General features: G+C 41.6%; 1 protein-coding gene across 1 annotated transcript in view; it reads right to left on the bottom strand.

The window, feature by feature from the left end:
- LOC126458155 (ATP-binding cassette sub-family C member 4-like) overlaps positions 1 to 12,617 on the bottom strand; it is a 215,910-nt gene that overhangs the window by 101,204 nt on the left and 102,089 nt on the right. Inside the window, exon 9 of the mRNA XM_050095017.1 lies at positions 2,729 to 2,911. Coding sequence (XP_049950974.1) covers positions 2,729 to 2,911 — 183 coding nt within the window. The remainder of the gene's footprint in view (positions 1 to 2,728; positions 2,912 to 12,617) is intronic.

Below are 12,617 nucleotides of genomic sequence, written 5' to 3'. Positions count from 1 at the left end.
TTATAATATCAAATAGGGTTAATGCAGGAGTGGATTTAGAAATGAATAAGGAAATGGAATGTAGGTAAGCTACTATGAACAGTATGATCAACGCATTACCATGACCAAGATAGACACGAAGTCTACACCCACCACAGCAGTGTGAGTTTATATGCCAAGTAGCTCTGCAGATAATGAAGAGATTGGAGATATGTGTGATGAGATATAAAAGAAGTTATTCAGATACTTAATGGAGAAAATTTAATTGATATGCAGGACTGTAATTCGATAGTTGGAAAAGGGAAAGAAGAAATGTAGCAGATGAATATGGAGTGAGGAATGTAAGAGGAAGCCGCCTGCTAAAATTTGGCACTTGGTTTAAGTATCATAAAGGAAAGTTGTATACTAGTAAGAGACCTGCAGACATCAGAAGTTTTCTGATTCGTTATATCATGGCTAGAGAGATTTTGGAACCAGATTTTGAAATTTAAGACATTTACAGGGGCAGCTTTGGACTGACCACAATTTACTGGCTATGAACTGTACATTAAAACTGAAGAAATCAGAGAAAGGTATGAAATTAAGGAGATGGAACATGGGTAGCTTAAAAGAACCAGTGGTTGTTGACCGTATCAGAGAGCATTAGGGGACAACTGACTGGAACAGGGGAAAGTAATACAGTAGAAGAGGCGTGTATAATTCAAGTTATAGTGAAGGCTGCAGAGGATGAAATAGGTACAAAGACAAGGCCTAGTAAAAATGCTTTAATATCATAGCAGATATTGAATTTAACTGATTAAATGAGAAAATATAAAAATGAAGGAAATGAGGCAGGTGAAAGCGAATACAAACTTCTAAAAAATGAGATGGATGGGAAGTGCAAAACGGCCAAGAAGGAATGGTTAGAGAACAAATGTAAGGATGCAGAGGCATGTATCGCTAGAGAGACAAATACCGCCTACAGGAAAATTAAAGAGGGCTTTCGAGAAACAGAAGCATCTGTATTAACATCAAGAGCTCAGATGAAAACCAGTCCTAAGCAAAAAAGGTAAATCTGCAAGGTGCAACTATACAGAGGATCTATACAAGAGAGACGAACTTAGATGAAGAGAACTTAGATGAAAATGAGACGGGAGATACACACTGCGTGAAGAGTGACAGAACTAAAACAGCTAAGTCGAAACAAGGTACTAAGGACAGACAACATTCTGTCAGAGCTGGTGATAGCCTTGAGAGAGCCAGTCATGACAAAAGTCACCCCTCTGGTGTACAAGATGTATGAGACGGGGAAATGACCTCAGGCTTCAAGAGTAATGTAATAAATCCAGTACCAAAGAAAGCAAATAGTGACAGCTGTACTACCGAACTATCAATTTCGTAAGTCATGGTTGCAAAATACTAACACGAATTATTACAGAAGAATGAAGAAACTCATAGAAACCGACCTCGAGGAAGATCAGTTTCGATTTCAGAGAAATGTAGCAACACGCGAAGCAATACTGACCCTGCGACGTATTTTCCAAAATAAATTAAGAGAACATAAACTTTTGTTTACAGCATTTGTAGATTTAGAGAAAGCTTTTGACAACGTTGATTGGAATACTTTCTCTGAAATTTTGAAAGTAGCAGGGGTGAAATACAGGGAGCTAAAAGCAGTACAGAAACCAGACGACAGTTTTAAGAGTTGAAGGGTATGAAAGGGAAGCAGTGGTTACGAATCTAGTGAGGCAGGGATGTAGCCTACCCCCGATATTATTCAGTCTCTGCAGTGAGCAGGCAGTAAAGAAAATCAAAGTAAAAATTGGAGGACTTAATGTTAAGGAGAAGAAACAAAAGCTCTGAGGTTTTCCAATGACGTTTTAATTCTGTCATGCGGCAAAGGACTTTGAAGAGTAATTTAACAGAATGAACAATGTCATCAAAGGAGAATATGAGATGAACATCAACAAAAGCAAAACAGAGATGTTGGGATGTAGTCAAAATCAGGTGATGCTTGGGAAATATTAGGGAGCGAGACACTAAAAGGAGATGAGTTCTGCAATGGGGGCAGTAAAATAAATTATGGTCGAAGTAGTGAGGATATAAAATGTAGACTAGCAATGTTAAGGAAAGCTTGCCTGAAGATGAAAAATTTGTTAACATCTAATATTGAGTCAGCTATTAAGAAGTCCTTTTTGAAACTATTTGTACGAAGTGCAGCTATGTATGGAAATGAAACATAGATTAAACAGTTTAGACTAGAATAGAAGTTTTTGAAAAGAGGTGCTACAGAAGAATGCTGAAGATTAGATGGGTAAATAATGTAACCAATGAGGAGGCACTAAATAGAAATGGTGAGGAAAGACGTTTGTGGTGTTACCTGACTAAAAAAAAAAAGGATATTCTGAGACATCAAGGGATCGCAGATTTAGTATTGGAGGGAAGTGTGGGGGAGGGGGATATCTTAGATGAAGACCAAGAGATGAATACAGTAAGCAGATTCAAAAGAATGTAGGTTGTAGTAGTTATTCGGTAATGAAGAAACTTTCACAGGGTGGAGTAACACGGAGAGCTGTATCTGAGCAATCTTCAGACTGAAGAAGACTACGACGACGACGACGACGACGACGACGACGACTCGTGGTGGACTTAGAAATACATAACCCACTGACCAGTTTTATACTTGTCTCCTACAAAGGAGTGCATGCGGACACGTGCTTCATCGTTATGCTGGATGGAACAGCGAGTATTCCGTGCTCATTTGACTCACCTTGCCAGAGCCGACGGCACCGACCAGAGCGCACAGCTGTCCCGGCAGGATGCGCAGCGACACGGCGGACAGCGAGCTATGGCTGCCGTCCCAGGAGGCTGTCGCACGCGACAGAGAAACCTCTCCACGCTGCAGGCCGTCGTCTTGCACCACGTCGCACACCTCCGGCTTCAGCAGGAACTCCTACCCAACACAAAACACACATCTGCCGTAAAACAACACACGAACTATGCAGCTGTTTTACTTTGGTATCTACCAGTAGAGGATATTCATGAAACAACAGCAACGATTGCAATGTTAACTTCATTCAAAAGGTGTCTCGCAAACAAAGTCTTCAAGAAGATGTAATAATTATAGTTCTAAAACCCAAGGTATTAGCACTTAGCACAGCTGCTTAGAATAGATATGTATAACACCACCAACGCTCTGCATTTAAGGAGAAACGTCCATCAGCCCATGTTGGAACTCGTTATCAGTAGGATCGTGGCCTGCGGACACTATATTTTACTATGTGAAACTTTGTACCCGCATTTGTCTGGATCGTACTTACGTGAACCCCCCCCGCCCCCCCCCCCCCCCAACTGCATAGTCGGAGGTTTCACGATGGTCATACTCCACAGCATGCAAGAATATAGCGATCCCAAGCAACTAGCGCCCGAGAGGACAGACATCTTGCTAGGTAGCGCTGGACCATACGGCCTCGTCACGTGCCTGGGGTCAAGGAACTGGGTTCTTTGCAGCAAGGCAACTGTAAACACGAACAGAGCGAAGAAGTACGGAGCACTGCAGTCTGTTAACCAAGATGACTGTATTAGTTTGGTCGATGTGTCAGCAGAGATATATCCCGACAGTGGTGCATCCAGTGGTAACAATGAACACTTGATTGGCACTGCGTAATCTTTTCAGCCAAGTCCCGATTCTGTGTACACCTGTGTGGAGGTTCAGAGGAGAAGTAATGTTGCAATCCTCATTGTCGAAGGGCCCAGCATTTGATGGTACGGGTGGCCATCAGGCACGTTTCTGACATGTCAATGCCAGTATTTGTGCAAAATTTTGAGGTCTCTCGAAAAGATAAGGCAAGACTGTACATTTCCTGTCTTCCCCTGAACTACCTCGATGCAGATGGTGTAGTTTGTTGGCCTGCCCTACACGTTCTCCGGATTCTCACACATTGAAAACGTCTGGTCATGTGTTGTCGACACACTGGCAAGCTGCCACCTGTCAGCCACTACCAGTGATGAACTCCAGCATAGAGTTTAACTGGCATGGAATAACGTACCCGTATTTGTTCTCCAGTTTCAATTGGATTTGATGTCGAGTTAGGGTAGAGCCATTACTGCTTCCATGTGGTATCTGGGTATTGATCTTTGCAGATTGTACACCTCCAAATTCAGTCATTTGTTCTTCCCACTGCAGTATACATGAACATTTTATTTAATGCTGGTAGTACTGTTCTTCCTAGTGTTGTAATTTTATTGGCCATGCAGAAGCTACTAGCGCTCACGGAAGTTTGGTAGCTACAACAGGTGCTTTCTATGAGACGGTTCTCAGTATTTCAGAACATTATATTCTATTCAATTCAATTCATGAAAAAGATTTTTGTTGAAGTTTGTAGAGACCAATGTGTTGGCGGAGTTGATGCTCCTGACAGTTCGAATTAATTCTCGCTCTTGAACGAAGGACAGTATTTTCACTAGTGGAACACGGTTGATAGCGACACGATACCTAATGAACGGTACAGACGTACTTTCACATTAGTGACTTTCGAGTGGAGTACTTTGTACCTACAAAGCAGTACTTGCGGGAAGCGTTACTCTCCTGCTTCCATCTTAAGAAACCTGCTGCAGAAAGTCGTCGTTCGCTAGCGCGAGCGTGTGAAACACATCTGTCGGACATAACGTACAGAGATTGGTTTCGACCATTCAGTGACAATTTTGAGGTGGGTGGCAAAATGCGTCCTGGTCGGTGTGATGTGCCGACCTAAACAATGAACGCTGAACGCTACGTAACAGTTACTTAATTTGAACTGCGTACTGAAAGACAAATGGCTGCAATATGCTCAGCCATGACAGTCATTCTGCTTCATGACATTTACAAGCCATATGTTGCAAACCGAGTGAAGGAAACCTTGAAGGGACTCCGATGAGATGGCCCACACCACCCACCAAGTTAATAGATATCGCCCCCTCCTGATTACAATTTGTTTCTGTCTATGCACCATGGCCATTCTGAACAACACATAACGTTCTCGAAAACCGGCTGCATGAGATTATGACCTAAAAAAATATTTTTTTCATCACAAAATCTTACCTGTAAAGTGGGAGAAGGTTGTAGACGTCTAAGAACACTGTGCTCAGTAAATATTATAACACTTACCACTACATTAAAATAAACGTGCTTTATATCCAACGAACAGTGAGAATTACAGTTAAGTACCTAATATTCATGAACTCAATGCATTGCAGACATAATCCTGGCCGGCCGATGTGGCCGAGCGGTTCTAGGCGCTTCAGTCTGGAACCGCGCGACCGCTACGGTCGCAGGTTCGAATCCTGCCTCGGGCATGGATGTGTGTGACGTCCTTAGGTTAGTTAGGCTTACGTATTTCTAAGTTCTAGGGGACTGATGACCTCAGATGTTGAGTCCCATAGTGCTCAGAGCCATTTGGAACATAATCCTGGACGCTTTACTGGCTAGATCATGCTGTGAACAGTGTCACCTGCGTGTATATCGATGACTTGCGATATTGTTCACAAAGATTAAGTATATCCAACATCACCTCTGAAATGTTATATATCAGCATTTATGGGCGTTAAACGCATCCCTCTGCCACAAAGAAAATTTGAAGCGTAGTACCTCGTCCAAAATGGTGCCTCGCCGCATCTAGACCCTTCATTCACCTAACTCATCTCTTCCCATGACTTCTCTGTGATGAGACCAGTAAGTATCTCTCCAAGCGACTGCACAAGAGCAGTCGGCGAACTCAAGTACCAGTATTCTGTTGGGAGCATTTCAGTTTATTCATGATTCTTCACCCTTGTTGACTGCACAGTGCACAGGCCCATCTATGAACCGACGTGACAGTGACACTAACAAATTTACGATACGAACCAACTTCTCAGTGACTGCTGTAGTAGTAGTAGTAGTAGTAGTAGGCTCTGTAGCCAATTATTTGGTAGATGTCGCTGGTCTTTGTCTTGGGACTGACCGTTCTGTTCTTCTCTTCATTATGGGAAATGGCGTGTCCAGCATCACTATACAGGTCTCTGAAGGATTTTCGTTGGGTTCGTAGTCAGAATATCATCACTAGGGAGGTGGCATTAAGTTTATAATCAGATGTTGTCCAAAAAGTTCCGTTTGTGAACTAGCTGGACATCAGCAAGGATCCATTGCTGATCGACTTGCTCAAAAAAGCGGCGTTTCCCTGAGGCAGTTGCTTACAAGGAGTACATATTAGTATACACCAACTCAAGAACACAAATTACGTAGGTGGCCACAACGGTGATACAGGCCTAACTCTGGCGAGAAAGAACGTAATTGAAACTAGCACCAAAAAAGCCAACTACTTGTTTTTGGAAGACATGTGCAGCTTAATATTCGTCTGTATAGGTGCCTTCGCTGTAACACCTACTATTGTCTATTTGTTACTTTGGGGATATGATCATTCGACCCGTTAATGAGCCAAAGAGCTGCTGTTTGCTGGTTCAAGAAAAATAGATTCGAATATTTCATGGACACAAAGTTTTCTCTTCTACGACATTAGAGAAATAACTTCTTAGCTGATGTAAAATTTTTGTCTGATACCTACCCTTTCATTGACCTCTGGCTAAGTTTGTTAATGGGAAAAACCCACTCCGATTTGATGTCCACGGTAAACTGTAAGCTCCGTGTAACTTCTGCAGCGTAGTCCAAACAACATGTGGATTACCCCGTATGTGGCCAAAGTCGTTTCGAATATGCTGCAGAACTTTCGCTGGGAAGCCCTCACACATCCCCCATGTATTCCCGATCTCTCTTCCTACGCGATTTTCATATTTTTGGAGCCCTGAAGAAAGACATTCGTGGCCATCGATTTGCTTCGGACGAAGAGGCGCACACCTGGGTACAATCATGATTCTGCAGGGAAGTGTGAACATTATTCCACGAAGCCATTGATCATCTTGTCTCACAGTGGGACAAATGTATTAATAGTTAAGACCATTAATTTTGAATTAATAAAGAGCTTATTTACCTTATTCCATCTGTCTCACTTTGACTTGAATCCCATTAGCTTCTGTTTCAGTAAGTAGTGTGGCTTTTTTAGCCTCTGGGTGGAAGTCTTTGTTTACTTATTCGAAAGAAACGAAATGTAGCTAAGGCCACGTATCTTTTTGCTATGGATGGTGTTTGACAACTTTCATGAATGATAATTCGACACCCTAGCTGCAAACAGGCGTTGATATACGTCATTGAGGACATGTTGAGTGTGTGTGCCCCGACCAGGACTCGAACTCGGGATCTCCTGCTAACATGGCAGACGCTCTATCCATCTGAGCCACCAAGGGCACAAAGAATAATGCCCCTGCAGGGACTTATCCCTTGCACGCTCCACCTGAGACCCACATTCCCAAAGTGTCCACACTACTACGTACCGTAGTGCGCCTAATAGATGGGGAGCGTGCAAGGGGTAAGCCCCTGCAGGAGCACTATCCTTTGTGCCCTCGGTGGCTCGGATGGATATAGCGTCTGCCATGTAAGCAGGAGATCCCGGGTTCGAGTCCCGGTCGGGGCACACATTTTCGACATGTCCCCAACGACGTATATCAACGCCTGTTTGCTGCTAGGGTGTCAATTCAGTTATTTCATTCTGGAGAAGCTGCACGGTCATCAATGGTATCAGTTCTTCCGGTAACAGATACTACCTTCATATACTACTTTCATGAATGTTCGCAACTGCATCAAAAGCTGAATTTTTTATTTAGACTTCTCATTTCGCCCAAATTGAGACTATCTTCCGGTCATAAAAGGTGCATTTTATTGCGCATTCCAGAACTTTAATAACTAATCATTCTTGAAATGTGCTGTTTGGGTGTAACACTTGTCTTTGTACAGTTATGCATGTTAATGTTTACATTGCAAGACGCGGTACGTGCTTGTTGCAACACATGTTATACCTAAATAGGACATTTAAAAAAATGGTTCAAATGGCTCTGAGCACTATGGGACTCAACATCTGAGGTCATCGGTCCCCCGGAACTTAGAACTACTTAAACCTAACTAACCTAACGACATCACACACATCCATGCCCGAGGACGGATTCGAACCTGCGACCGTAGCGGTCGCGCGGTGCCAGACTGAAGCGCCTAGAACCGCTCGGCCACATCGGCCGGCAACATTTCAAGATTGATTTGTAATCGCAGGTCTGGAATGCACATCTGAATGCATCTATAACACACAGTTGAATACATACAATATAGTCAATACAAAAAAGTACAATTGTGTTTAAAAATGATGCAGTGGAAAGATTTTTTTCTACATATCTGAAAGGTCATCCAAGCCCTGAGACCCTGTGACATTTTACACTGAAGACGCTGTAGTCTTAATCCGATCTGCTTCAAACTTTCCGATGTAAACGACATTCAGATGTCTTTGTGGCACTGTGTAAAATTCCTCAACGTGTGACTGCTCTCAGACCATACCAAAAGCGCAATTTGATTAACACGCTAAGGATCATCTTTTCGCCATATCTGACTTGCTTGCCTTTATTAGTAATTCGATGCGGTTTTTGAGGAAATCTTTTACGACGAATCCTTGCTGTCTCCCGCCATGTTTTCCTTTCCCCTGATTACTAGTTTTTGGAGATTGTGCATCTGGCTGCATGCCAATGCACAGAACTGATAGGCCCTATCACCACCCTTGTGAAAAACTTCTCCGTTATGAAATATTTAATGCTTTCTGATAATCACTGAAAAGTGGAACAAGGAAAAGCATTGTTTCTGGAGACTTTGGCGTCAGAACTAATAACACAAATGTCACTTAACTCTTTACTATCGTAATTTTCATACTTCGATCGTCAACTTTTCTAAAAAACTGTAAAAGAATAAAATGTATTGAGTTTCCAATACTTACGCGCGTTCCTGCGCACAGTTGCAGCTACTTCTCATAACTGTATTTCCAGAATGAATCGCATAAAAGTAGTGGAATGAGTACTGTAATGAAACTTACGGAGAGATTCAACTGTGTGCCGGCCGGGCCTCTAACCCATAACGATCCAGGCCAAGGCTTTATAAAATAGGGAAGTTTCACAACAGCAGTCACTTACCTGTAATCTCGAAGGTACTGAGCCATTTTTCGTCATGTCATCTCTCAGGAGTGCCGATCCAGAAATGTATAGACGGGATCATGTGAAGAGTTTTAGAAAGTAGAAAAGACAGTGGCAGATTAAAGCTGTCTCGGTTTACGAGAATTTTAAGTTACTCAACTGAGTAGACAGAACATTCATCACAGAGTTTGAATCCATTTTGATGTTCCATACCTTTCATCTCCTGAATTCCTAATGCCAATATTCTTTCTTCCAAGTTCATCAACTTCCAGTTTCATTCCGTTAACTTGCTACTGGCAGCGCCTCGGTGACGCTGAAGTAATTCACGGAGTCATTCCCATGGCGCACGGCTGTGTGTCAGAATTCCGCGTAACAAGTCCGCTAATTAGGTTCACGACCCGAGCGGCATTCTTTGACAGCAATGGCCGCTATCTGCTTTGGCGATCTGCGTGTGTGAAGTTACTTACTGCACTACTAATGAAGAGGCATTTTTCGGTTCATACTAAATGTATTCTCACGACTATTACACTGGTCGCTGCAACACTTGCCGCGTTTTCATAAATAAATACATACAGAACATAAACTGACGCATTCAGTAAGTATCATTCTGCAGTAAGACTGGCTTACGATCTGTAAATGTTCTATGATTACATTTGAATGGGCAAATTCTTAGATTCCATCGTCAGTGACTCACGCTCATCGGTATCTACTTCAGTGATGATGTTATGGTCTTCAGTCCGAAAATTGATTACATGCAGCTCTCCATGCTACTCTACCCCGTGCAAGCGTCTTTACCTTCGAATAACTACTGAAAATTTCATCCTTCTTAATCTGATTACTACATTGAGCTCCCCCTCCCTCTATAATGTTTACTCCACACTTTCTTCCAACACTAAATGGTTATCCCTTGATGTTTTGGAATATATATTATCAACTGATCTCCTCTTCTAGTCATTTTGCACCACAAATTTCTTTTCTCCTTAATTCTATTCGGTATCTCATCACTAGTTACATTATCTACCCACTTAATCTTCAGCATTCTTCTGCAGCAACACATTTCAAAAACTTCTATTCTCATCTTGTCTAAACTGTTTATTGTCCATGTTTCACTTTCATACATGGCTACACTCCATACAAACTATCAGAAAAGACTTCGTAGCACTCAAATCAATATTCGATGTGAACAGATTTCTTTTCTTAAGAAACGCTTTCCTTGCCACTGCCAGTCTACAATTTGTATCACCTCTGTTCGGCCGTCATCTGTTATTTTGTTGCCGAAATAGCAAAACTCATCTACTTTAAGTGTTTCAGTTGCTAATCTAATTCCTCAGCATCACCTGACTTAATTCGACTACGTTCCAGTATCCTCGTATTGCTTTTGTTGATATTAAACTTATTTCCTCCATTCAAGATACTGTCCATTCCGTTCAACTGCTCTTCCCAGTCCTGTCTCTCAGGTGTGCCAGTGACACTGAAATTCTGTCAAAGCTTTTATTTCTTCTCCCTTAATTTTAATTCCTTGTCAAAGGTTTTCTCTGGTTTCCCCTACTGCTTGCTCGAAGTACAGATTGAATAACATCGGGGACACGTTACAGCTCTGTCTCACTCCCTTCTCAAGCGACACTTCCCATTCATGCGCAACGCCTCTTGTACCTGCCGTCTGACCGTCGTACAATTTGTAAATAGCCTCTCGCTCCTTGTATTTTACCCATGCTACCCTCAGAATTTCAGAGAGAGTATTCCAATCAACATTGTCAACAGCTTTCTGTAAGTCTACAAATGCTATAGACGTAGGTTTGCCTTTACTTAGCCTATCTTGTAGGAGAAGTAGTAGGATCAGTATTGCCTCGCTTGTTCATTTTTCTGGAATCCGAACTGCTCTTCCTCGAGGTCCGCTTCTACCAGTTTCTCCATTACAGTTAACTATTCATTGTTTAAGGGTGTGGCTTGGCGATTAAGGGTCAGACTAAGGATCCAAAGACCTAGGGATCGATCCTCGGTCAGTCCTAGGATTTTTATCTGTCACCACTGCGTTCACTTCCAGCAATGTCCACGAAAGTGAAACATGTCAAATTGCATTGAGAGTCGCATTCCATATTGAACGGGATGTTGTCATACAACTAGCTGAGGAAATCAGTTCAACTGCTGCACAGAAGTAAGATTACCACCTCCAATAGAACCGGCCTAGTGAAGCACAGTGGTGCCCTAACAAACTTTCGGATTGATGACACATTTACATTGAGTCATTTATTACGATATCGCATTATAAAAGCTTATACAGATGTTTTAAACAGATTTGTAGTTTGTGTCATGTTATAGAATTTTCTGCTAACTATTTTATATGCAGATACTAAGGCGTCAATCCTAATTAGAGCGAACTCATTTCTATTCGTCTTCTGTCTATTTACCATATTCCAAATTTTAAGCTAACGTTTCTTGTAGGAGTGGCCGTGAAACAATGGTTAAAAAGAAATAATTTGTTTGGGACACATCTAAAGACGGGAAAAACTTTCGCCGTTCTGTGCTTCTACGATTCCTTGAAAGATATTTTCGGGGAACATTAATCAAGAATTATAGTACTTAATTTTGGAAATAAAAAGAGGTAGAAGTGTGAAATGTCCCAGAACATGTCAAAAAGGCTAACATTAAGATAAAGTATTTTCATGTGACAGGATGCAAATCCACAAATTTTGACCACGGTAACCATGACGTTATCCCTTATGCTGGCACTTAATCATGTAAATGTATGTTTCCTGTCTTGGTTATCATATTCTATCTTGAAGGCTAATTTCGTTGATACGTTGTTAGATTTAGTGATAATGGTAACGCGTTTGTGATAACTTTTCAATTCTCCGTTTCCTTTAAATGGCATACTGGAAATTATAAAACAAGCGTGTTTCATGCTTAATTTGTAAATTATTGACGATAACTCACTCCTGAGGGAGCAGTTTTATACGGTGGCATTAACCGTAGATAAATCATTGTATCACATTTTGTTACGGCAATGATTATAATACGTCACTCCAAGAATGTCGTTTTTTGTAAATGTCCAGTGCCCGCGTGTTAAGTCTTGCGAGAGGCCTGTATCGAACGCTAGCGAAAGTCGATAGCCGATCATGTGGTCGTCGGTATTGCGCGACTTGAAAAAGACATCACGTTTACGGAAAGCAGTGTGAAACGAGTGTTAATCGAAAGGAACGAAGTTGAGACATTCAATTAGTATTAAGTTCGTCCTGATGTTATTTAGTTAGAATCTGTTGAATTAATATTTAATTAAAAAGAAAAATACTATCGTCAAAGGCTCTTGAGTGCACGAAAATATTTTGTAATAAATATTTTTGAAAGAAAGAGACTGTTTATTGAAAGAAAACAAAGATAACACGGAATCGACTGATATTACGTCGCTGACTGTGCTGAATTAGCTGTATTAGTGAACAATATTAATTTACGAAGTACTGCGAAACCACCGACATTTCGAATTCTGAAATGTTCTAAGTAAATAAAATCCTTAAGCAGTTGGTATGCCTCTGAATTAACTACTCTTGTTTGGATGAAGATAGTAGTTGTGGTCGAATGGCGCAATATGA

Source organism: Schistocerca serialis, chromosome 2 (assembly GCF_023864345.2).
Source record: "Schistocerca serialis cubense isolate TAMUIC-IGC-003099 chromosome 2, iqSchSeri2.2, whole genome shotgun sequence".
Taxonomy (NCBI): domain Eukaryota; kingdom Metazoa; phylum Arthropoda; class Insecta; order Orthoptera; family Acrididae; genus Schistocerca; species Schistocerca serialis.
This window is presented reverse-complemented; position numbering and strand designations above follow the sequence as displayed.